This window comes from Danio aesculapii, chromosome 5, assembly GCF_903798145.1.
Source record: "Danio aesculapii chromosome 5, fDanAes4.1, whole genome shotgun sequence".
Taxonomy (NCBI): domain Eukaryota; kingdom Metazoa; phylum Chordata; class Actinopteri; order Cypriniformes; family Danionidae; genus Danio; species Danio aesculapii.
In genome coordinates, this window is record NC_079439.1 from 62,725,369 (window position 1) to 62,750,184 (window position 24,816).

General features: G+C 35.3%; 2 protein-coding genes across 3 annotated transcripts in view; both read left to right on the forward strand.

Moving 5' to 3' along the window:
• The first annotated feature begins 1,303 nt into the window (after positions 1-1,303).
• On the forward strand, positions 1,304-16,254 carry LOC130229703 (uncharacterized). Its single transcript, XM_056458638.1, has 10 exons — positions 1,304-1,400; positions 3,616-4,997; positions 7,677-8,257; positions 8,637-8,704; positions 8,788-9,002; positions 9,926-10,167; positions 10,250-10,408; positions 11,897-12,056; positions 12,591-12,638; positions 14,204-16,254. Exons 1-10 carry the CDS (start codon positions 1,396-1,398, stop codon positions 14,458-14,460), a joined length of 3,117 nt encoding a protein of 1,038 aa, XP_056314613.1. The 5' UTR covers positions 1,304-1,395; the 3' UTR covers positions 14,461-16,254.
• Positions 16,255-16,486: 232 nt separating this feature from the next.
• sympk (symplekin) overlaps positions 16,487-24,816 on the forward strand; it is a 30,715-nt gene continuing 22,385 nt past the window's right edge. Inside the window, exons 1-9 of one of the 2 annotated variants that reach the window (XM_056458640.1) lie at positions 16,487-16,621; positions 18,233-18,329; positions 18,443-18,508; positions 18,602-18,655; positions 18,744-18,817; positions 22,435-22,561; positions 22,642-22,891; positions 24,206-24,376; positions 24,533-24,772. In XM_056458640.1, the coding sequence (XP_056314615.1) occupies positions 18,240-18,329; positions 18,443-18,508; positions 18,602-18,655; positions 18,744-18,817; positions 22,435-22,561; positions 22,642-22,891; positions 24,206-24,376; positions 24,533-24,772 (1,072 nt within the window). In that variant the 5' untranslated portion in view covers positions 16,487-16,621; positions 18,233-18,239. The remainder of the gene's footprint in view (positions 16,622-18,232; positions 18,330-18,442; positions 18,509-18,601; positions 18,656-18,743; positions 18,818-22,434; positions 22,562-22,641; positions 22,892-24,205; positions 24,377-24,532; positions 24,773-24,816) is intronic. The other variant, XM_056458639.1, reaches the window with a different exon arrangement.

Below are 24,816 nucleotides of genomic sequence, written 5' to 3' on the forward strand. Positions count from 1 at the left end.
CAGGTGGTGAAGATCACAGATTTTTAAAGAAATCAGACCTTAAACATGGCAATTTTATAATGGAAAGACAGTTCACTGGAAGTGCTGAGCCTGGCTGAAATTAAAAGTCTCTGTGCATATAAAAAAAGCCTAATCCTCTACTTCAGGGCTGTATTTTTATCAATTAAGTCTTGTAAAAGTGCTCACCTAACCCCCTACCCCTCACATCACAAGCTCCATTGAGTGCATTGTGTCTGACATTGCATCTCTGAACGATGCAATCTCAGCTTGCATCATAAAGACTGCATCCAGATACTATTGCAATCAGGAGGCGCTATAAACAGTCTCGTAGGAGAATACTGTGTTCACAATCCAAAATAAATGAAGTATTCCAACATCAGTGTCCGAAAGCTTAGTTACGTGAGCAAAGCAGCGGCCGTTGAGTGCGTGAAGTGTCCAACATTTTACCGGTTGAATAAGTGCATTATCCGGGTATTCAAAGTGCACTTATTCTTTTGAAGAGTTTTCAATGTGAACGCACTACTTGCACTATTTACACTACAAAATGGCGTAGAATAGTGCATAAGTATGTGATTTGGGACCCACCTACTGTCCTACCTCCCATTCAAAGAGTAAGTAGCACATTATGATGAGGCAATATGCTACCCATCAGATTTTGCTACGAGTGTAAACTAATGTGGAGTAGTGTGTCATGATTTAATATCGCCCTAATTTACCTAACCCCAACCTCAGAGCCATTCAAGTAGTGTTGGTAGCATAATCTGATGAGTAGGATGTAAAATGTCAGGACACCTTGTTTTGGATAAAATCTTCTCTAACCCCCAACCCCCCTCCCCCGGAAATGTCTGAAATTCTAATTCATTCATTAACTTTCTTTTCGGCTTAGTCCCTTTATTAATCTGGGGTCGCCACAGCGGAATGAACCGCCAACTTATCCAGCATATGTTTTACACAGCGGAAGCCCTTATAGCTGGGAAAAGACTCAAACATTCTCATTCACACACATGCACTACGGACAATTTAGCTTACCCAATTCACCTATACCGCATGTCTTTGCACTTGTGGGGGACACCGGAGCACCCGGAGGAAACCCACGCGAATGCAGGGAGAACATGCAAACTCCACACAGAAATGCCAACTGACCCAGCCAGGGCTCGAATCAGCGACCTTCTTGCTGTGAGGCGAAAGCATCCTATTTATTTTAAGTAAAAGTAAATCGGTTGTCATACAGGCCTGTTTATAACTCCACCCTGAGGCGAGGCTTAGGTTTTGTTTTTCAACTCTTCCTGGTTCAAATGTCCACCTTTCTGAGCTCAAGACATTTCAAATGAATTTGATAACTTCAAAAAACAACAACTTCTGGATCATTTGATTGTTGGTGAAAAGAGACTCAAAATGAGGTGGGTTGGTTTGTTCTTTAAAAATTAAACGCAGAGAAAGCAGCAGCTGTGCTAATTTTGAGTACTTTGAACTTATTTCGCGTTATATGAATGGATTTGGATCATTTAAATTGTTTACACAAGGCCTTTGACTTAGTTATCTGTGGTTTTATGTCTGCACGGGAACTTGACTAATTCTGAAAGTGAATTCAAGAAAATAAATTGCCAACATGCCAGCAAATATAAATGAACGCGTGTGTTTATAAGTTTAAATGTTTATTTACTAAATAAATTCTTTCTGGAAACAAACAAACTGCTCCTCATGTCCATAGAAACTTCAGACTTAAAGCTAATTACTTTTTAACAGTGTTGGGCAAGCTATCTAAAAATGTTGAGAATTAAGCTATAAGCGCTGTCGCCTCACAGCAAGAAAGTCGCTAGTTAGAGCCTCGGCTTGGTCAGTTGGCATTTCTATGTGGAGTTTGCATGTTCTCCCCGCGTTCGCGTGGGTTTCCTCCGCTGCTCCACTTTCCCCCACAAGTCCAAAGACATGCGATGCGGTACAGGTGAATTGGGTAGGCTAAATTGCCCATAGTGTATGTGTCTGAATGAGTGTATGGTTGTTTCACAGTGATGGGTTGCAAGGGCATCCAGATAAGTGCTGGATAAGTTGGCGATTCATTCCGGCGACCCCAGATTAATAAAGGGACTATAGCCGAAAAGAAAATGAATGAATGAATGAATAAGTTATTAGCTACCCTACTTAAAATGTAGCTTAACTACACACTTAAAGCTACCTTCTGGGAAATGTAGCAAGCTAAGCTAAAAGCTACTTGGCTAAAGTAGCTTAGCTACATCTAAGCTATTTTTGCCATTTTCATTTTTAAATCAAAGCAACTTTAATCCACGTCAATGTGTTAGTAATCAAAAACTGTCAATGAGACATAATTGTTAAGTTCAATTATTTACTGCAAATGATATGCTGTACCAAACAGAAACAAATTATAGAATAACACCAAAAACAAAAAATCATATAAAACTAGGTGTTACACATTTAAATTACCATAGTAATTTATAGTAAAGAGAGTATATATATATATATATATATATATATATATATATATATATATATATATATATATATATATATATATATATATATACACACAATTAAGTCAGAATTATTAGCCCCCCTGAATTATTAGTCTCCCTAATAATTCATATATAATAAAAAATTACTACAACAAATTAATTTAAGTACGTCACTGTTGTGTAGTTCAAAAACATTATAGTACTTACTATAGATTGCTAAAGAATTTTTTTGAGCGCAGCATCAGAATCAACCTGATTGCATCTAAACATGTACTTCTTGAGGTATGGTCACGAGGAATCCTGCTTCAGAAATAACTCCTCTCCCAGTCCCTCAGTCATCTTTCCATCAAGCAGATTTCTTGTGTTACCCTAATTGGTTGGCAACGTCACAGACCAGAGCGAGAGGTGGCAGTAACGCATCAAAAAGTTTCGATATACACCAATACTCTTATTTTCATATGATTAAGACAATACTCTGATTAAGAGTCTACCATGTAAACAGCGATTTGTTTATTTCTTTTTTATTGCTTTAATCCAATTACAGTCATAATCAAACTAGACAGAAATGAAATTAATTTTGCGACAGGATATTCCATAAACACACGGCTGTTTGACACTATTCTCTACAAAATTAAAAATGAAATACCCAAATGACATGAAACTCCAGAAAAAAGTGGATAGCGTGGTGTTGCAATCGCTCTATGTGCTATAACATGTAAAACGGGATCATGAAAGCAACATTCAAAAATGTAAACACCTTCATCATATTATTGTCTCATTCATTTTCCTTTGGCTTAGTGTCTGATTTACCAGAGGTCGCCACAGCGGAATGAACCGCCAACTTATCTAGCATATGTTTTTACATAGCGGATGCCCTTCTAGCTGAATCCCAGTACTGGGAAATACCCATACACACTCATTCACAAACATGCACTACAGCCAATTTCGTTTACCCAATTCACCTACAGCACATGTCTTTGGACTTTTGGGGAAAACCGGAGCACCCGGAGGAAACCCACACGAACACAGGGAGAACATGCAAACTCCAAACGCTACCCACTGCGCCACCCCTACGAGTTCCTCGTTTTGTGCATTTTAGTCTTTGGTTTAACTCATTTCTCTAAGCTTTTTCTTCTGTTTTCAGTCTTGACACCTTAAGAACCAAACTGCTTCTGCAGGAGTGCCATTTCACTTGGTCTCTGAGAGAGGATGAAGACTTTGTTCTCTGCGATTTGCTGAATCGTCTCGAGGAACAGATTGAGTTGGAATCTGACAAGGCGAGAGTAACCAGAGCTTACAGCAGCTTCGCTTTCATTCAGTATCTCAACGGGAACCATCAGGAAGCTCTCGGAAATCTGCAGACATCAGTGCAGCTCGCCAAGAAGCTCTACAGAGACAGCGATGAAGTTCTTATTGTTACATATGGAGATCTTGCCTGGTTGCACTACCACATGAATGAAATCCCTGTATGTGAAGGCTACCTGAGACAGTTAGAGAGGATACAGAAAAAGTTTTCTGAAGGATCCACTTATGACGTGGAAGTGCTCAGAGAAAAGGGTTGGACTTTTCTTAAATTCTCTCACAAATACTATAATGCTGCAAAGGAGTGCTTCAGACAGGCCCTTGAAATGAACCCAGGTGATAGCGACTTAAATGCTGGCTATGCTTTAGCACTGTACCGCACTACAAAAGAGACCTCAGATTCGCTAACAATGCAGCAACTCGAAAAAGCCATAAAGCTTAATCCAGATGATGCTGTCCTACTGGTGATGCTTGCATTGAGAATGCAGCATAATAAGGATGATGTCAAAACTGCCCAGTTAAATGTGATTAAGGCTCTACTGAAGCCTTATGACCCACATGTTATAAGATATGCAGCAAAGTTTTATCGTCAATTAGGTGGCAAGGATGATGCCATTAAGCTGCTGGAAGAAGCCCTGGAGGAAACCCCAAACTCAGCCTTTGTACACCATCAGCTGGCAATGAGTTACAAAAGCAAAAAGATATCCCTGGAAAAGAACTATAGGACACATGGTAAAGCAGAGTTTGACGTTGAAGAGTCAATAAAGCAATGCCTGAGTAAGATAATCTATCATCTGGAAGAGGCCGTTTCCTTAAAGCCCATTTTCGTTATAGCTGTAGCAGATTTAGCTCTTCACTATGGACAGAGTGGTTGCTCTAAAGCTGAGACCCTCTTTGATGAAGCATTTAAATTGGCTAATAAGGAAAAGCAACATCTGCAGGCAGTCCATAGTTTTTATGGGCAATACCAGCTCTATACCAGAAGATCTGAAGAACTGGCCATCCGTCATTTTTTGCAAGGTTTGATGCTGCAACCAAAATCAGAACAAGGCAGGATGTGTGAGGAGAGTCTGGAAAAGATAATCAAGCATCGTATTAAAAGGGTGGAAAATCCCAATGACAGCAAGGTGTGTGCCATTCAGGGATTCATTCATGAAGTGAAAGGTGAAAAACTCAAGGCTGTGGAGTCTTATAAAAGAGCCCAAAGAGGTGGATATGATTTTGGTAAGTGTAATTTTATGTTCTTCTACTGTTTAGTTTTGAGTCTTTTTTTCCCCTATTTTATTTTTTGATATGTAATGTATATGTATATACAGTTGAAGTCAGAATTATTAACCCCCCTTTGATTTTTTTTCTTTTTTAAATATTTCCCAAATGATATTTAACAGAGTAAGGACATTTTCACAGTATGTCTGATAATATTTTTTCTTCTGGAGAAAGTCTTATTTGTTTTATTTCGCCTAGAATAAAAGCAGTTTTTAATTTTTTAAAACCATTTTAAGGTCAAAATTATTAGCCCTTTTAAGCTATATGTTTTCCCTAGTCTACAGAACAAACCGTCATTATACAATAACTTGCCTAATTACCCTAACCTGCCCTAGTTAACCTAATTAACCTAGTTAAGCCTTTAAATGTCACTTTGAGCTGTATAGAAGTGTCTTGAAAATATCTAGTGAAATATTATTTACTGTCATCATGGCAAAGATCAAATAAATCAGTTATTAGAGATGAGTTATTAAAACTATTATGTTTAGAAATGTGTTGAAAAAATCTTCTCTCTGTTAAACAGAAATTGAGAAAAAAAATAAACAGGGTGGCTAATAATTCTGACTTCAACTGTGTATGTATGCTCCTATCAAGCTACTATAATTAGTTTTATAACCCTTCAGTGGGTTTTTTTTCCTACTGTGGATGTCAGTGATTAGAGGTTTAAAGCTTTCTTTAAAAATATCTTTTTTGTGTTCAACAGAAGAAAGAAATTCTTAAAGATTTGGAACTTAAATAGTGAGGAAATGATCTTTTTGGGGTGAACTATCTCTTTACATTTAACATTGCAGCAATTTGCAGTCTATTTAAGATACACATTTCAACAATGCATGTGTTCCCTGGGATCAAACAAGATTGCTTTGCTTCTATTACGTGATGCTCTACCAGGTCAGATAACCAAATCATACATATTTACATTGATAAAATGACGTAATGATTATGTCTAATTCCTGAAGGGGCACTAATTTAGTTTACACTCCTATGGATCGTATTTGAAAGTACACTGTAAAAAATAAATCTGTAAAATTTACAGTATAAAACCGGCAGCTGTGGTTGCCAGTACTTTACCGTTAAAAATACGGTACAAAGCGTAAAAGTAATTTCTCATTTTTTAGTAAACTACCGTATTTTATTGATATATAGAGGTAATATGTCTGTATTTTGAATTAACAACATTTACACATCTTTTGTTACACAGATAGACAGGTTAACACAGCCATATGCAGGTGGTGATGAGGAAGTTACATAATGAACCAATGCTCATCACAATCAACTTTCCCACAAGCAGGAGAGTGTATCAGTGTATAGACGGTGCTCAGTGTGATTCACACAGTTTCTAAACACCAGTATGGTAACACACATGAAATTAAAGTCATGAAATAAACATTGTTTATCAACATTAGATGTAACATAAGTCTCTAATGTACAGAACTGATGAGGGAAACAACTAAAAAGATCCATAGTAATGTCAACACAAAGCATAAAAACTGATGTGGCATACAGGGAATTCTGGGAAAGTAAATTTAGGGTTATTCACCGTATATATTAAGGAAACATACTGTTAACTAGGTTATGTATTTTTACTGTAGCATTTTTACAGTTTTTTACTGTTGAAATCACGGCCATTTTTTACAGTGTATGGGCTAGTGTATGTAAACTAAATCAAATTTTGGCATTTACGTTTAAGAGATAGTTCACCCAAAAATTAAAATTTACTGAAATGTACTCACCCTCAAGTGGTTCCAAACTTTTTTGAGTTTTTTTTCTGCTAAACACCAAATAAGACATTTTGAAGAGAAATCCTGTAATCATTGAACTCCATAGTAAGAAAAACAAATACTATGGAAGTCCTTGGTTACAGGTTTTCAGCTTTCTTGAAAATATCCTCTTTTGTTTTTAACAGAACAAGTAAAAGGTAAGTTAATGGTGGCAGAGTTTACACTTTGAGGTGAATGATCCCTTTAACATTGTCATGTTTTATATCTTATGTTGTCATGTTTCTCAGTGGTTGTATCTTCTAGATCAGGGGTGCCCAAACTTTTTCGTATAAAGGGCCAAAAACCAAATATCACTGAGAGCCGTGGGCCGAAAATAAATATACAAAACTATATTACATTAAAGTTGCCATGGTTAGTTTCCTAATTTATTAGAAAACATTACTTTAAATCATATTAACTAATGCATAATAACTTTTAAATTGATAACTTATTGCAATCAAAGCATAAACAATCACATTTATAACAGTGGAGTTTAATGCTGAATACACTTGGCTAGCGGAATCTGCCCTTGCCTTGATTTGTCCTGTGTCTGTCAGGTGACAATATGTACATTTAAACTAAATCTGATTAATTTACACCGTTTAATTGAAACATTTAATTTCGGTTAACTTTTAACAATAAAACAAACAAACAAAAGGTTATATTAGATTTGAAATGACTATCTCTAAACCATGCCCATCATTCTTCCTCTCTTCTCAGATGGCATGGAGCGCCAAATTAAAGGTTATGGGCCAACTTTGGCCCGCAGGCCCTACTTTAGGCATCTCTGTTCTAGATAAACAATGTGGAATTTTGAAATGTTTCATGCTGTAATTGAAAATGTTTTTTAAACAAATCTCAGTTTGTTTTTTTTAAATAGGTGTAAGCTTTCCTCTCACAGGGATGAGGATTTGGCTCATGGGTATCGATGTCCGAGACAAATGCATTGGACAACTGATTTTTGAAAAAGGAACTTATGATGAAGTTCGCAGTGGCATGCTAAAGGTTTTTAAAGGTTCAATGAACAACCATCATGTGCACTTGGTCGACGTTGATATTTCCAATATCAAGAGGATCCTTAAATGGGAAAAACTGTCTCTTGGGCCTCATGCTGTTCTGCTTGCATTTTCTCTTCATCATGGCCAATTCGCAGAGCAGACCAGAAAGATGCTTGAAAATTTAGAGTTTCTTGGAGAGAAATTCTGGAATCGTGTGATTGTAGTGTTTAAAGAGGGAGACTGTAGCATCAATGAATATGCTGGAGCTCAGAGAAGCACACTGGAGTGGCTTCGTGAAAAATGTAGACACAACACCTACATCTCTGGCTTTGCACCAGAAATTACAGAGAGGAGAAAGCTTTTTGAGAGGATCCAGGCAGTGATCAGGAGAAATAATTCAATGCACCTGGTATTACCAGACATTTTTGATGAAGTTTCTCAGTCTCCTTCACACATATTAAGTGTAAGTCATTAACTAATTTCTTGGGTCACATTTTACAATACGGGAACATGAGCAAACAATAAACAATGCTTGTTCAGCATTTATTAATCAAAGTTCAACATTTATTTATGCGTTATTAAAATTAAATGCTGTGCTTGGACATTAGTTAATGCACCGTGAGTGAACGTAAGCTAAAATGACAATGAACTGTATTTGCATTAAATAACATCATCAAACATGTATAAATACTTTAATAAATGTATCATTCATTGTTTATTCATGTAAGTACAAAGTACTTTAACTACGTGTCCCGTTTTGTAAAATGTCAGTTCTTTTATCATTTAATGCAGATTTGTTTACTTTGACAATGCAGTTGCACTGTGCTTTATAATTTGCACAGAAATCAGACGACAATGATTTTTTGTTCACCCCTGAGATCATCATACAAGGAGGCCAAAGTAAATACAGGTATTATACCAAGAAATAGGCAGAGCTAGCAAAGTTTGTAAGTTTCTATTTATATTTGATATGTTTTTTTTTAAATGTTACAGGCTACAATGCCGCCATGCAGGCTGGTTCCGTTGTGCGTTTACGCAGATTGGTTTTAACATGGAGAGTGAAGGGGAGGTACTGTATAGCACTGTTCTTCAGGAAAGTGACTGTCCAGTTCCTGCAAACCATTACCAAGCAGGACCCCTTTATGACATCAAATGTTTTCAGGGTGAGCTGTCTCAACTCAGACTACCTCACTGTGAGGCCTCCATTGGTAAGTTTAGAAAATGCAAACTTAAAGGCACACTCTACTCTTTTTGAACATAAGCTTATGTTTAGAACCAGGGGTGTTGCTAGACATAAAGCTCTACTGGGGCACGTACCCCCTTCCACCCCCACCCCACCCCCCTTCAAAAAAAAAAAAAAAAAATATATATATATATATATATATATATATATTACACTATATATATATAGTGAATTGTGTCTAGCGACACCCCTGTTTACAACTTCTCTAGAGTCAACAGTTGTGTTTTACCATTTTTAATCCACTTTTAGCTTAGCTTAGCATAAATCATTGAATCGGATTAGACCATTAGCATTAAACATTTCAAAAAAAGACTTTTGATAATTTTCCTATGTAAAGCTTGACTCTTCTGTAGTTACATTGACCAACTTTGCTGCTTTACCATGGCTGCAGCAGGCACAATAATATTACTCAGTGCCTGAAAATAGTTTCTCCTTCGGCTTAGTCTCTATTTCAGGGGTCACCACAGCGGAATGAACCACCAACTATTCCAGCATATATTTTTACAGCGGATGCCCTTCCAGCCGCAACCCAGTACTGGGAAACCTGAAAACGTGCTAACAGTACTTTGTAATATCATTACATCTGCTGCAGTCATGATATACAGTACTAGCCAAATTCCTTGATTATTACGCCAGAATGAGAGTATAGTTCCTAGCAACTTTACAGATTCAATGGTTTATGTTAAGCTAAGCTTAAAGTGCTCCTGCCAGACATAAAGTTTGGCTAATGGATTTAACTATTGGGGAGTTGTAAAGTGAGCCTATTTCCAAAAACGTTGACAGTTCCTTTAAAAATATTATTTTGCTTTGCACTTTTTCCAAATGTAGAGCATATTGCAAACAAAATTATAATAATTTGCTTTTTAATAATAACTTTTTTTGTCACAGAGGATGCCTACGACTACATGTCGGTTATACATTACTCAAATCAGACCATTGATATTCTGAAACCTCAGGATATCACGAGCACTCACATTACAGTGACCATCTCAGGAACGTCAAAGTTTTTAATTTCCAAAAAAGGTAACTGGTTTAACAGTCGTGTACTTGGCCAAGTGATGATTTTCTACAAACAGCAAACACACAAGCTGCATGTTTTTCTGCAACCACGCAATGTGGACCCCCGAGAAGTAAGCTGTAAATATTTTTGTTGAATTCTGTTTTGCCTTATTTTGGTTCAACTTCATAAGCACCTGTTTTTTATTCTTTTAGGTGGAGAAATGTGATAGTAATTATAAATTCATCCAGTTACCTTGTGAATGCATGCTCAAATATAACGCTGTGTACAGCATGTCCTGTGATGCTGCTGAATTTGATCCTGTTGATGAGCATGGACTTTCAGAGAGGCCTGTACCACGGATACAACCAAAGGTCAGTATTTGAACATAATCACAGGAAATCATGTATCAAAAAAGTTCATCTTTACAGTGGAAAAAGACAAAACAAAACTAAAATGAAAACTTTCACTCTGAAATTGGTTGTAAATTTCGGAAATACACTCAAAAACACAAAAAAGCAAATAAGATTGATGGATTTTGATTGCATATTTCCATCCATGTGGATTACATACTTTTAACACAATTGAACTAATAAACTTTATGTGCTTGATATTAGTTAGTTAAACATAAATGAAACAAATAAGAAGATTTATGTGATAATATCAATACATCTAATGTGTTTTAAATGCTTTTTATTAATTCATCTATTGTGTGGAGTATAGAGCTGCGTCGGTTTTGCTTTCGGAAAATAAGTAAAGCAATCTCATAGAATTTAACTAATTGGATCTGGCTTTTTCTACAACTAGATATATGAATATGTTATAAATATATTTTAACCAATTAAATATAATAGGATTCAATTTAAACAGATTTAGATTGATTCTTAGGAGTCCTAAGGAACATACATCTTAAAAATGGAAAAATTCAATAAAGTCTAAAGGTTAAAAACGGTTAATGATAAACTTTAATGTAATTCTTTTTATTTTTTTTTACTGTTCTTACAGGGAAACAACAAGTAACATTAATGTGAAAGATTTTAAATTGTAACATTTTAAAATTTAAAATTACAAAGATTGTAAACATGTTAAAAACATTTTAAACAGCATTTGACTATTTCCTTATCGCAAAGATTTTCCACAAGTTTGAAGGATTATGAATCATTAATTTCTGTTTATTTGAGTTAAAGGCACAGTATATAATTTTCACTGCTAGATGTGCATATTCACAACAAACAAAGGCGTAGTTTGATGAGTGTGGAATCATGGGAGTTGTCGTCTTCATTACATCCCATATCAGTTCAAGCTATTTAGATAAACTATTGAAATGATGGGGTATATGCACAGCTAGTGATTTTGAGCCAATGATAAACTTCCAGCTTAATGTGACTATTTTCAATTTATTAAGCTTTCTTTTACAGCATCGATGTTGGAATGTCATTACAATACATTCAGTTAAATGGACTTAAGCATTCATTTAGTTGTTCAAGCTTAAAACGAGATGAAACACTGCTAGCGCCGTCAGGATCTGCAGCCAAGCTCTGAAACTCCATTGAAAAAAACTGGGGTAACTAATTTTAAAGACATGGCGGGGGAAATTGAATTCAATGCAATGTTTATTGCCTTGTCTGAGACCCACTTCATATTGTATATCTAACAGCAGTGAAAATCACAGGTTTTTAAAGAAATCAGATCTTAAACGTGCCAATTTTATAATGGTAAGACAGTTTAATGGAAGCGCTGAGGCTGACTGGCTGAAATTAAAAGTCTGTGTGCATATAGCCCAATAGCAACAACAGACTTTCCCCCCAACATTCAGTCTGTATATAATAAAAATGTATTATCCCTTCTCTTTCCTCTTTAAGGACACAAAGGTTCATTTAACTAAGCAGTGGAAACATTTCTATCCAACATTTGACATAACCTTGCCAGGTGGTGTGATGAATCTGTGTTTACATCTCAAAAAGAAAAACACTAAAAAAGGAAAGGTTAAGGATGTATGGGACCGTGACATAACACTTACAGGTACAGTAAGTGAAATACTGTTATTGGTATACACTGTTAACGATTTTTGTAAACGACACAGTATTTAACTGTAATATGAATTGTATTTTACTGTATGACAGTTATCTAGTGTTACTGTTTTCTTTTTAAAGTTGCATTGTGGGAAATATCCTCATGGTGCCATTAAAACAGTATTTTAATTAGATGTGAATGGAAATACGGTAAAAAATTTAATCTGTTTGAAACCTGCCAATTATAGGAAATACAGTAATTTACCATTTAGACTGTTTTACAGTCATATATTACAGGTGAGAAGACTACAAATACTTTATATTTTACAGTAAATATATACAGTTGTTAAAATACATGTACAGCAAAATAAAGGGTACTGTACATAGTAATAAAATTGCTGTAAGATTGCTTTACAGTAAATTGCTGGCAAACTACTGCCATTACGTTACTGTAAATTCTACATGAAATCACTAGCGGTGTAGTGATAAGGTTTAGGAACTCACTGACACTTTACATTACATTAACATACTTTTTATTTTACAGAGCATACAGTGGAAAACAGCAGACCAGACACATTACCCGAAAAGCAGTGTAAGCACCTCTTTTACACAATCGTTACATTATTATTTGCATTTGAATCAGCTGTAGATGTACAAAGCTGCATAACAAACATTTCATGGATACGATCCTAGAACGGTAAGATTTATAATGTTTTTAAAGAAATCTCTTCTCCTGAAATTTCAGCAACATTACTATCAAAAATATTCTAAAATGTTTAAATTTTTTTTTGTTGAAGAAACATTTATTACTACTACTATTATTATCAATATTTATTACCAGTTGTGTTATTTTTTCAGCATTATTCTGAAATAAAAAAAAATTGTAACATTGAAAACTACCTGACAAAAGTCTTGTCGTTGATCCCAGTAGTAAGAGCAACAAATAATAACTTGACTTCTAGTTGATCATTTGGAAAAGTGGCGAAGATAGATTTTTCTGATGAATCATCTGTTGGACCGCATCTCAATCTTTACAAATACTGCAGAAGACCTACTGGAACCCGCATGGACTCAATATTCTCATAATATCCGTCAAGTTTGGTGAAGGATAAATCATGGTTTAGGGTTACATTTGGTATGGGGGCGTGCGAGAGACCTGCAGAGTGGATGGCAATGTCAACAATCTGAGGTATCAAGACATTTGTGCTGCCTATTACATTACAAACCACAGGAGAGGGCAAATTCTTCAGCAGGATAGCACTCCTTCTCATACCTCCACAACAAAGTTCCTGAAAGCAAAGAAGGTCAAGGTGCTCCAGGATTGGCCAGCCCAGTCACCAGACATGAGCATTATTGAGCATGTCTGGGGTAAGATGGAGGCGGCGGCATTGTTGATGAATCCAATGAATTTCGGTGAACTCTGGGAGTCCTGCAAAAGCGCTTTTTTTTGCCATTCCAGATGACTTTAATAATTAATACATTATTTCTCTTAAGAAACAAGACTTTTGTCTCAGCAAAGTCAGACCTTACTGTCAATCATTAAAAATCAAGGCATGATTATATTTTATTTTGGTAAAATAAGAGTAATCTAGAGGCCTTTGCCTTTCATATAAGCCACTTCTTACCAAATGATCAACTAAAAGTCAAGTTATTATTTGTTGTTCCTAAAACTTGCATAGGTGACAAGACTTTTGTCAGGTAGTGCACACTCAAAAGAGTCAGTATTATTTATTTATTTTTGCTAAAGAAATTATTAAAATGAATGCTTTTGTTTTTGCTATTTAATTTATCAAAAGTGAAGACATTTATAATGTCGCAAAAAAATCTATTTCAAATATATGCTGATCTTCTAAACTTTTTATTCATCGTCGGAATTTTTCAGTATATCAGCATAATGGAATGATTTGTGAAGGAGTAATGATGCTAAAAAAATCAGCTTTGAAATCATAGGATTAAATTACATTTTAAAATATATTCAAATAGTAAAATAGTTAAAAACTTAACTGTCTTTGCTGAACTTTGCAACAAATAAATGCAGGCTTGGTGAGCCGGAGAAATGTTTTAAAAAAACTAAAAATCTTATTGTTCCAAAAGTTTTGACTATATTGTATGGTGTGTATATTTAAATGATGTTATGATGACTATTACCTTTTACAGGTGAATCCTTCCTGAAATGCAACAGAGTCAAACTTATCAAAAGCGTGAGAAATGCTGAAGCTGTTTTAGATCACCTAGTAGACATTATTGAGGTTGAGCTGATGAGTAAAATCAGAGCAATGAACACGTCTCAAGAAAAAATGAGAAGCGTCTTTGACATCATCGAGCATCAAGGTCGTTCTTCGAAACAGAAATTCTACAATGCGCTTGAAGAGGAAGAAAAGGATCTTATTAAAGAAATGAAAGGCAATCACTGAGATGGACAAAAGTGAAACTGAACAGAAAAAATATTCAAATTTATGTTCAAACTCCCGTCTTTGACCACTGTATTTGACTAAAATATTGGGTTGTATTGCTTCTGCTTTACAGTATAGTATGATCATGTTTAGACTGTGTTTCATAAAATTTTAATTTGCTTCTTTAAAGTGGACCTATTACGCAAGAATCACTTTTATAAGGGGATAAACACAGTTGTGTGGCAACAGTCTGTGAATATACCCAGCTTCTAATGGTAAGGATGTATTCGTTTTATGTTTTATAGTCACACTTGATATAAAAACAGTCTGCAGAAGCACTTTATTTGACACTCTCCCTTTGTAGGTTTCGTCAGAGAGGCTAAACCCCGCCCATTAGTGGCGATCTCTCCCTCATTAGCATAGGACTTTAGTCTTGTTTTTTAATCTGCCACTATTATTTGTGTGGTATTGGAACAATTGAACGCCTTGGGCTGATTCAAATAAGAATATGAAAAAAATTTGAAGTGATGCAGTATGGGGAAAGACATTAACTGTTTAATCTGCCACTATGCTGACACAGATGCATTTGTAGCTCCACCCTCTTTAGGTAAGAGCACAATCTCATTTGAATTTAAAGCTGCAGTCACCAAAATGGCACAATTAGGATCAAAGCCTAAAATGGGTAGTCTCAAAGAGTTGCAAAACATTATTTGTGTGGTATTTTTTAGCTGAAACTTCACATACACTTTTGAGGGACATCAGAGACTTATTTGACATCTTATAAAAGAGGCATAATAGGTCCCCTTTAATTTAAAATCACCTGTAAATAATATTTTTTTAGAAGTAAAAGTAAAATCTTGACAGTATTTATCAATGAATGCTGACAGTTTCATGTTTGAAATATTGTTTTGTTACAAAAAACAACGTACATCTGTTATTCTGTGGGATGTGTTGAAATGTGGGATCAGGAATATTCATAAATATTTATAAAATATTAGTTTTTTTCTCTTCTTAATTTTGCTTATGCTAATGATACATGTTCAGGAAACAAATGCAGGTGTTTGAGGACTGTTTCATGATAAACAATAATTATAATTTTATTTAAGCTATAGTTGAACAAAAATAAATATTGTTGCCCTGTGTAATAGCATAACGATATACAGTGTGTACACTGTGTGTATGTGTGTGCGTGTATATAAAGTTCCTAAAAATTTTGTGCCATTTGCTTGATTTTACAATAAATTCGGTGATTGTAGAATCCCAAAATTCTGCAGAGATGTCTCAACACAACAGCTGGCTGTTTTTTTGTTCATTATGTGTCATGGAAATTCAGCTTTTTTGTCAATGAAAGTCAGGAAATTTGACATTTGGCTTTGAGCAGGAAACTGTATGCTCTATTCAGAAAGGCTTATCCCTTTGCCCTAAGTTTTGAAGGAATTAAGGCTTAGAAACGAGCCCTTCCGAATGCAAAGCAGTGAACATGTTCAATACTGGCCAAATACGTTCCCATTTGGAATGCACCAATAATGCCATCATTCCATCCCATCTGCAAACAAGGATATATAAGCAACCAAGACGTTATTGGAAAAGTCACAGTCATTACACAAACTTCTTACTGCTTTAATGTTTAACAGTATTAATGATTGGAGCAATTGAACGCCTTGGGCTGATTCAAATTAGAATATGAAAAAATAACAATGATTCATCATTAATTTGAAGTGATGCAGTGTGGGGAAGGACATTAACTGTTTACAGAATATATAGCAGAAAACAGCAGATTGAACATATGAAACAATCATTGTTCTGTTGACTTAAATGAATAAATAGAAAAAATAAATCATGTTTTTTTTCAGTAATTAATCCAGCTGTTTTCGTTACTTATTTCTAGAAATCTTGTGTCAATTATTATGTGAGATATGACTTGTACAATGTATGGCATTGTGATCAGTGTAGAGTTTTAAAAATTTGCGTCTTTCCATGTGAGAAATCATGCTTCAAAAACCGAAGAAAAGGAACAACTCAATTTCCCATGAGCCTTACGTTCACCCCCGGAAGTAGATTTTTCTTCTCTTAGCATGGCGCTATCCGAGGGTAGTTGTTAGAGTGGGTGAATTTGTAACAAAATTAATGATATGGATATGTGATTTCCAAATAAGAAGTTATCGCAGCAAGACTGATTAAGGTAACATACGATTTGTGTTTTTTAAGCTTGAAGGGTTGCTTATTAGCGTCAGTGCTAACATTAAACAACAGCTTGCTTTTATGCCTGTGTGTTTTAATTCTTAGTTTTTTTAGTTTTTAAGTTTTTTTATTTAATTTCTCAAGGGTAAGTTTGAGTTGTTTGTGATACATGTTTACTAAATATAATGTTTTAGTTAGGCCATAAAGCCTGTTATATATTATAGCCGGCTAATGTTAGCCTAAGAGAAATAAACGAGCTAACATTACATACATTTCAGTATGCGGTGCAAATAAAATGTGTTTAACGTTAGCACTTTAATCCTCACCTAACTAGTGTTTACTCAAGTTCAGGTTTAAAACTTAAGACGAATGGTAGTCCTTCTCATAACAGCTGGTCATTCATTCATTCATTCATTCATTCAAAACCTGTCATTGTGTTTTCATACACTGCAAAGTTAAGTAAACTCAAACTGTTTGATTAAACCGATTGCGACCAGCCGCTTAAGTTATGTTACCAAATGGTTTGAGTACTGTAAACTTATATATATATATATATATATATATATATATATATATATATATATATATATATATATATATATATATATTGAGTCATATACACATTATTATTTTGTGTTTATATAAATAAAACCTTTAGTATTAGTGACTTAAATATATTACGTTCACTTATTAAATCCGTATAAGTTCAGTTAATATAATTAACTAAGTCCAAACAACTATATAGCTGCTCAAACGGTTTGGTATTGCATCTACATTAGAGTTAACACAAAACAATTGAATTAATTAATTCGTAACTCATTCAGCTCGAGTTTTGCTTAATATAATCAGGTTATGAGTTATCATAACTCATTTTCTAGGTTTTGCAATGTTTGGTTTGAACGTTCTTCCTTTTCACACATGCACAAGTTTTACACTTGTTGATGTAATTAACAAGTTTGAATTCAGTGGCATGGTCGGTCAGTGGTTCGAATTTGCATGTTCACCCCTTGTTCGCGTGGGTTTCCTCCGGCTGCTCCGGTTTCACACACAGTCCAAAGACATGGGCAATAGGTGAATTTAATAAGCTAAATTGGCCGTATTGTATGTGTGTGAATTTCCCAGTACTGCGTTGCAGCTGGAAGGGTATCCACTGCGTAAAACATATTTTTTTCATAGCGGTTCATTCCGCTTTGGCAACCCTTGATAAATAAAGGGACTAAGCTGAAGGAAAATGAAAGAATTTGGTCATCGGATAATGCAGAAAATCAATCTCAAAATTGTCTTTAAAGTTGCTAAAGTACTGTAAGTTTACTGTCTAATGTGAGATTATCTTACAATAGATGAATGTAAAAGGCTGTAATAGCTGTCTAATCTATAATCAAAAGGTTTAAACGATGAAGGCATGTCAGTTTGTAAGAGAACTGAGGTCAACAGTAAAGCAGGAATTGGTTTAACTGTTACTACACAGTTATATACAGTAATAATTCTGGTTTATTATGTGTGCTGTGAAAACGGTGAGCATTTTGCTGAATTGCTATTTTTCTCTCCTTAATTGGGCTAATTATAAACAAAGTTAACCATTTGCAAACTGTCCCTGTTGCTCGTTTCTTAGGTTGTTCATGATGGCGGGAGAACAAGCATCTGGTGCATCTTCACAGATCCACAGCAATGAGGAAGATAAAGCCTTTGACATGACCACCAGCGAAAAGGTTACACACAGGCCCATCATTGCTTGTTACTAATCACTGCACTAGAATTGCTTGGGTATGTTTTGCAAAATGTGTCATATTTCAATTAGGCTTGCATTGCTTTTCTCTATCAGGTGGTAGATCTGCTGAACCAGGCGGCTCTCATCTCAACTGAAGAAAAGCTCGTTGTTCTCAAACAGGTTTTAAAATAATTTTCCAGATTTTCTTAGGGATTAAATATATGTTAAGCGTTAATTTTCGTGTATTTATGTTTTCTGTCCATTTGTTTTTAGGTACAGGAGTTGGTTATCAACAAAGACCCGTCGTTGCTTGATAATTTCCTGGATGTAAGTGTTATACCAGAATTTGTAAGTAGATGAAAATTAAACCACACAGAAATTAAACCCATTTCCTTCTTTTATCCAATTTCCGCAGGAAATTATTGCATTTCAGACTGATAAATCCATTGAGGTGCGAAAGTTTGTGATTGGATTCATTGAGGAGGCCTGGTGAGTTTTGGCTTGAGGACTTGCAAGCATCTAGTAGGAAACTTTGAAAGTGATATCTTTTTATTCTAAGATAAGTAATTAAAATGTATTTAAAACATGCTTGTTATGGATAAATATGGCTCTCAAACCTCCAGCTTGTTTTAATGAGTGATTCAATGAGTCATATAATCAAGTGATTCATTCTAACTGATTCTCTTAGACATAATGCAAGTTAAATTTATCATTAAATCATTGACTCAAAAGATTTGTTCAAAAAGAGATTTATATAAGCTCAAAACACTACGGCAGGGGTCTCAAACTGAAATTGGCGAGGGGCCATTTTAGTGACTGACCATTCATTGAAGGGCCATTTTAACATTCAAGCACAAGAAAAAAGTGGAAGCCTGACATAATTGATGCATCTTAGGACAACAGACATGATGTTTATATTTCAAGCATTACCTGTCACCAGTAATAATGCAAATCAGCACATTTATCGTGCCACACATCAGCTACTGAAATATATCTGTGGTTGTCGTATGTTTGACGTCAGTTGCGGGCCGGAGGGTGGAGGAGGGCAGGCCATAAATGGCCCGCGAGCCATCAGTTTGAGGCCCCATACACTACGGTGTTAATAAACTTTACACAAACCTTACACAAAAATTACACAGTGTTTCTCTATTTCAGCTTTGGTCCACTGTTTTTATTTGTGAAAGTAAAAAAAGGAAAAGAAAAATGAAAATGTAACTCCCCTAATATAAGTATTGTTGAGCTATTTTCAAAAATCAATATTACATTTGAAATCACAGCATTCAAGTGCTGCTTATTATATATTTGCAGAAATCTCTCTCTAGCTTTTTTATATTATTTAAACCAATAAATAATGTTTTATTAAAAAAAAAATAAAGGGCACCAATTTTACCCCTTTTACAAGATGTAAGATAAGTCTCTAAAGTTTTAGCTCAAAAGACCCATCAGTAAATTTATTACAGCCTCCAAAATCTGCTCATTTTGGTGTCTGACTACAGTGTAGCCTTTGGCTTAAAAAGCGAATGAGCTGCTTTTCCCCGCTCACTGTTCCCATGTCCGTGTCTGCTTTTCATCATGCGATACGTCAGATAAACAGCAGTCAGTGATCGAGATAGACTCGGATAAAGCTGAAATACAGCTCATTAGTCAAAAATACCAAGTAAGTTTATGTCATGTATTTGTGGTGGAGTTTATTCAAACCTTTTGAAATGATGAGTCACACAAATGCCGTTTGCAGTACACATACACAAACTAGTGTTTACTGGCACCATGCAGTCGTTGTGATTTATAGCGGTTAAGAATTAGCAATTTTTAGTCATTATTACAAACATCCTCTGTTTTAAAAATCGTTTTAAACTCATAAAACTTGTAAAAATCACAGAGAGTTGTAACTATTATTTTAATCCCAGTTTCTTTCTTGTGTATACATGTTATCATAGAAACATGGTGCCTGTCAATCAATTTGGTGGACAGAGAAAACCGCACTCCTAGCTCACGTTGCGGTGCGCCTCAAAATCACTGGGATTTGGGTCCTATTTTTACCTCAGGACATTAAAAAAAGAGACTTGTTGGATTTATATCACTCTAATATGACTGTGGACACACTATACATGCAGACAGTTCTGTCCAAACAGCTTACAAACGTTGATTTTCATCAAAGGTGCCCTTTAAATTATGCAGTTTAACTGCTTCATAACAGGCTTCACCACACACTGAATGCTTTTTTTACTTTCAAAACTTTATTGTTTGTCTTTTAGCTTAAGCATAATCAAGGTTTTAGCTTGAAAATGTCAAAAACAATAATCATGAAACATTGTAGTCAGATTTGTTCAAAACGAGATTTAGACCCAATCCCAAGTCTACCCCTTAGCCCTTCTCCTTACCCCTACCCCTCGTTTTGCGCATTAAGGGTGTCCCAATTCTCTTTAGCTTGAAGGCCTAGGGCTAAGGGGAAGGGGTGATTAGCCCTTTTAACAAAGAGTGTTCAGGACCATACTCGAAACAAAGGGGTAAGAAAATTTCACAGAATACACCAGCCACAACAGCAGGATTGCAGCACTCGGAAGTAAGGGGATCCACAAATTAGTATTTTTTTGGTCATTATTACGAATTTTTATAACAAACAAGCACATGTTTTAATATATTAATAACCGCGTTCATGTTTTACTGTCATGCTTTAAAAAAAAAACACTAAAATAAAAACCGCTAAATTTCGCGATCTGTAATCATAACTCCTGTACTGCAGTCCCACAACATTCTGACACTTGATGACACTCGAATACCCTGTCAGTAATGTCTAGTGGATGGGAATGAGCTTTTTTACAGTGTCTGCTATAATGTTAATATTGTTTTTGTGTGTTTTATATAAATTAATATGGCCATTGTGTAAATGCACAGTACAGTTATGAGCTTATTGCCACATTAAATAGTTATGATAACATAATATATGCCTTCAGTGATTTCCTAAAGAGAAATACCAAAAAATAGCACAACTGGAATCACTACAGCAAATTACAGTGTTTGAAAATGGACAATGGAGTTGAGGACCCACGTGCAGATTATTGAAAGCTTAGTCAGACAGGCATTGGTCAACGGGAACAAACAGAAGCATGAGGACAATCCAAAAGCGTAGTCAGGTCACAGGCAAAAAGTCGATACAGGCAGTAGACAACCCCTTTAGGTGTGTGTGAAGTGCATGATGGCATTTGTAGTTTTATTGAAGTGGCAGATTTGTAATTTTTCAGTGATCTGCACAGGCTGGATCGCTGGTGACTATGACAGAGTTACTCTTTGAGCTTTGAGCTTGTTTTATCTATGAAACTTTAAAAAAAGATAACAAGCATTTGTTATTATAATAACACTGGTATAATTCATAACATTATGTCTGAAACTATAACTCCCCTAATATAAGATTATTGTTGAGTTATTTCCTAAAATCAGTATTACATTACACATTACAATTTACACAGCATTTAAGTGGTGCTGATATTTGGGGAAATGTCTCTAGCTTTTTGATAATATTTTAGCCTTTTTGTGAATTTCTTTATCTTTTTTTTTTCAAATATTTCCCATACGATGTTTAACAGAGCAAGAAATTTTTCACAGTAGTTCCTGTAATATATTTTCTTCTGGAGAAAGCGATATTGGTTTTATTTCGGCTAGAATAAAAGCAGTTTTTAATTTTTAACTGCTTAAAAACTGTTTATTTTAATCAAAACGCTTAATCAATATTTTTTCAATTGTCTACAGAACAAACCATCATTATACAATCACTTGCCTAATCATCCAAAGTTAACCTAATTAACCTAGTTAAGCCTTTAAGCAGAATACTAGTATCTTGAAAAATATCTTGTAGAATATTGTGTTCTGTCATTATAACAAAGATCAAAGAAATCCGTTATTGGAAATGAGTTATTGAAACTTATGTTTAGGAATGTGTTGGAAAAAAAAATCTTTCTCTTAAACAGAAATTGGAAAAAAAATCTATACAAGGGGACCAATAATTCTGACCTCAGCTGTATATTGCACAACTACACTATCTACTACATGATATTTTTACAAAAATTTCACCAAGCATTCTCTAAAGAGTCTTTTTTTATTCTCTTCAGTAAAAGAGACAATGAGCTTCTGCTGCGGCTGATTGCCAACCTGAACATGCTGATGCGAGATGAGAGCGTGAACGTGGTGAAAAAGGCCATTCTGACGCTCACCCAGCTCTACAAAGTGGCTTTACAGGTGTCAGTTGTTACACTATTTATTATTAGACTGAGCTAATATTTTTAGGTGTCTGATAGATGTTTCATTTGTTCTACTAGTGGCTGGTGCGCACTAAGAGTGTCACAGACAGGCAGGAGGCATGCTGGGATATGGTAACTCAGATGAAAGGGGATGTCCTGGCATTGCTTGATTCGGATAACGATGGAGTCCGCACTCACGCCATCAAATTCACAGAGTCCCTCATCATCACTCTGTCACCACGAACCCCCGACTCTGACACACCTAAAAAGCAAGAGGGCGACATCAGCCTGGATAAAATCCCCAAAGACCACACATATATTCGATATGGTAGGAGCAGAATCACAATTTTTTGGAATTATTCACATTTTTATTGTCTTTGTTTTTTTTGTTTGTTTTTTTGCTAATGACAAATAGTGCTACATAATTAATCAAATTTATAATGAAATAGTGATATGCCAAAATCCCAAAGGCTGTGGGATGTTAATTAATTAAATATTTGCACTGCATGTTATGGATTGTTTTGGCCACATATGAAGCTCAGGATTTTTCATAATAACCCATCAATGCTTTTGTATAAGAGCATGTGGGTTCATTAAATGCAGCTCTGGAACTGCTGTGAGTTCAGGTTGCTAATAACACGCATTTTTCAATGCAACACACTCCGAACATTGTCATAAACTTGCAATGAGAAGCAAGTTTTACAAAAATGAAAGATTTACAGTTTAACATTTGAAACTAAACAGGGCAAAACTGCCATAAATATTACAATTGTAATTTTACAGTTGAATAATTTGTAAAATATTGTTAATAATTAGTTACTTTAATAGTTATTCTAATTGTGTTTGTGTTTAATAATAATAATTATCCTTATTATTATTTATAATCAATAAATAATTAACTCTTATTTAATAATAATAATATTTATAATTAATATATATATATGATTTGGTTGACGCGGTGGTGCAGTGGGTTGCGCTGTGGCCTCAAAGCAAGAAGGTCGCTGGTTTGAGCCTCGGCTGGGTCAGTTGGCATTTCTGTGTGGAGTTTGCATGCCATGTTTGTGTGGGTTTCCTCCGGGTGCTCCAGTTTCCCCCACAGTCCAAAGACATGTGGTATAGGTGAATTGGTTAAGCTAAACATGTGCTAGAAAAGTTGGCGGTTCATTCCGCTGTGGCGATCCCAGATTAATAAAGGGACTAAGCCGAAAAGAAAATGAATGAATGAATGAATGAATAATATAAATGATTTGCAATAATGATTTAGTTATAAAATGGTTTGATTTAGAGTCATTATTATTATTATTATTATTATTATTATTATTATTGGGTGTAGTAGCAGTTAGTATTCAATATTTAAATATATTCATAATAGTTTTGCCCAAATTATACACTGTGTCCAAAAAAATACTGCAATAATAATGAGATTATTTTAATAATAATAATAATAATAATGATAGTAGTAGTTGCAGTAATAGTAATAATAATTACTAATTCATGATTTAATAATAATTGCTTAATAATTTATGCAGCTTTAATGACTCTTAAACTGTTAAATGTTGTACAGAATATTTAATTCTATTTTCTTTGCTTTGTTTTTCCTCTCCCCTCATCTGGTACATCTTCATCGTGTCCTGCTCTGAAGACACATTATGTGAGGAGGGCAAGACGGCTCTGGATCAGCTGTTAAAGTTCATGGTTCACCCTGCCATCTCCAGCATTAATCTCACCACTGCACTAGGATCACTGGCCACACTTGCTAGACAGCGGCCTATGTTCATGTCCGAGGTCGTGCAGGCCTATGAGATGCTACATGGTGAGTTTTGTTCACTGACATTGTTAGACAAGTGCAATGGAGCTACATGATGGTGCATTGCCTGTGAGGCTACCGACTAGGGCTGCACGATATTGGGAAAAATCTGATATTGCGATATCTTGATTAATTCTTGATCTGTTTTGTTGTGCTCCACAGCTAACCTGCCTCCAACTCTGGCTAAGTCTCAAGTGAGCAGTGTCCGCAAGAACCTGAAGCTTCACCTGGTGGCGGTGCTAAAGCATCCCAGCAGTGTGGACTTCCATGTCCAGATCTCCACCCTGCTGCAGGACCTGGGCATGTCTCAGAGTGAAATCACTCGCTGCACGCCAGTCCCCGTACAACCCCGTAAGAGACTCCACCACGAGCCCTATGTGGAGGGCAAGAGGATCAAGATGGGTGAGTGGCTGTTTTCATGAGCTGTGTGTTGTTGATCAAACTCA

Excerpts from the sequence above, each read along its gene's own strand:
- LOC130229703 (XM_056458638.1), top strand. Across the intron at positions 9,003-9,925 it reads TCACTGTGAGGCCTCCATTG|AGGATGCCTACGACTACATG; the intron begins GTAAGTTTAGAA and ends TTTTTGTCACAG. Across the intron at positions 10,168-10,249 it reads GCAATGTGGACCCCCGAGAA|GTGGAGAAATGTGATAGTAA; the intron begins GTAAGCTGTAAA and ends TTATTCTTTTAG.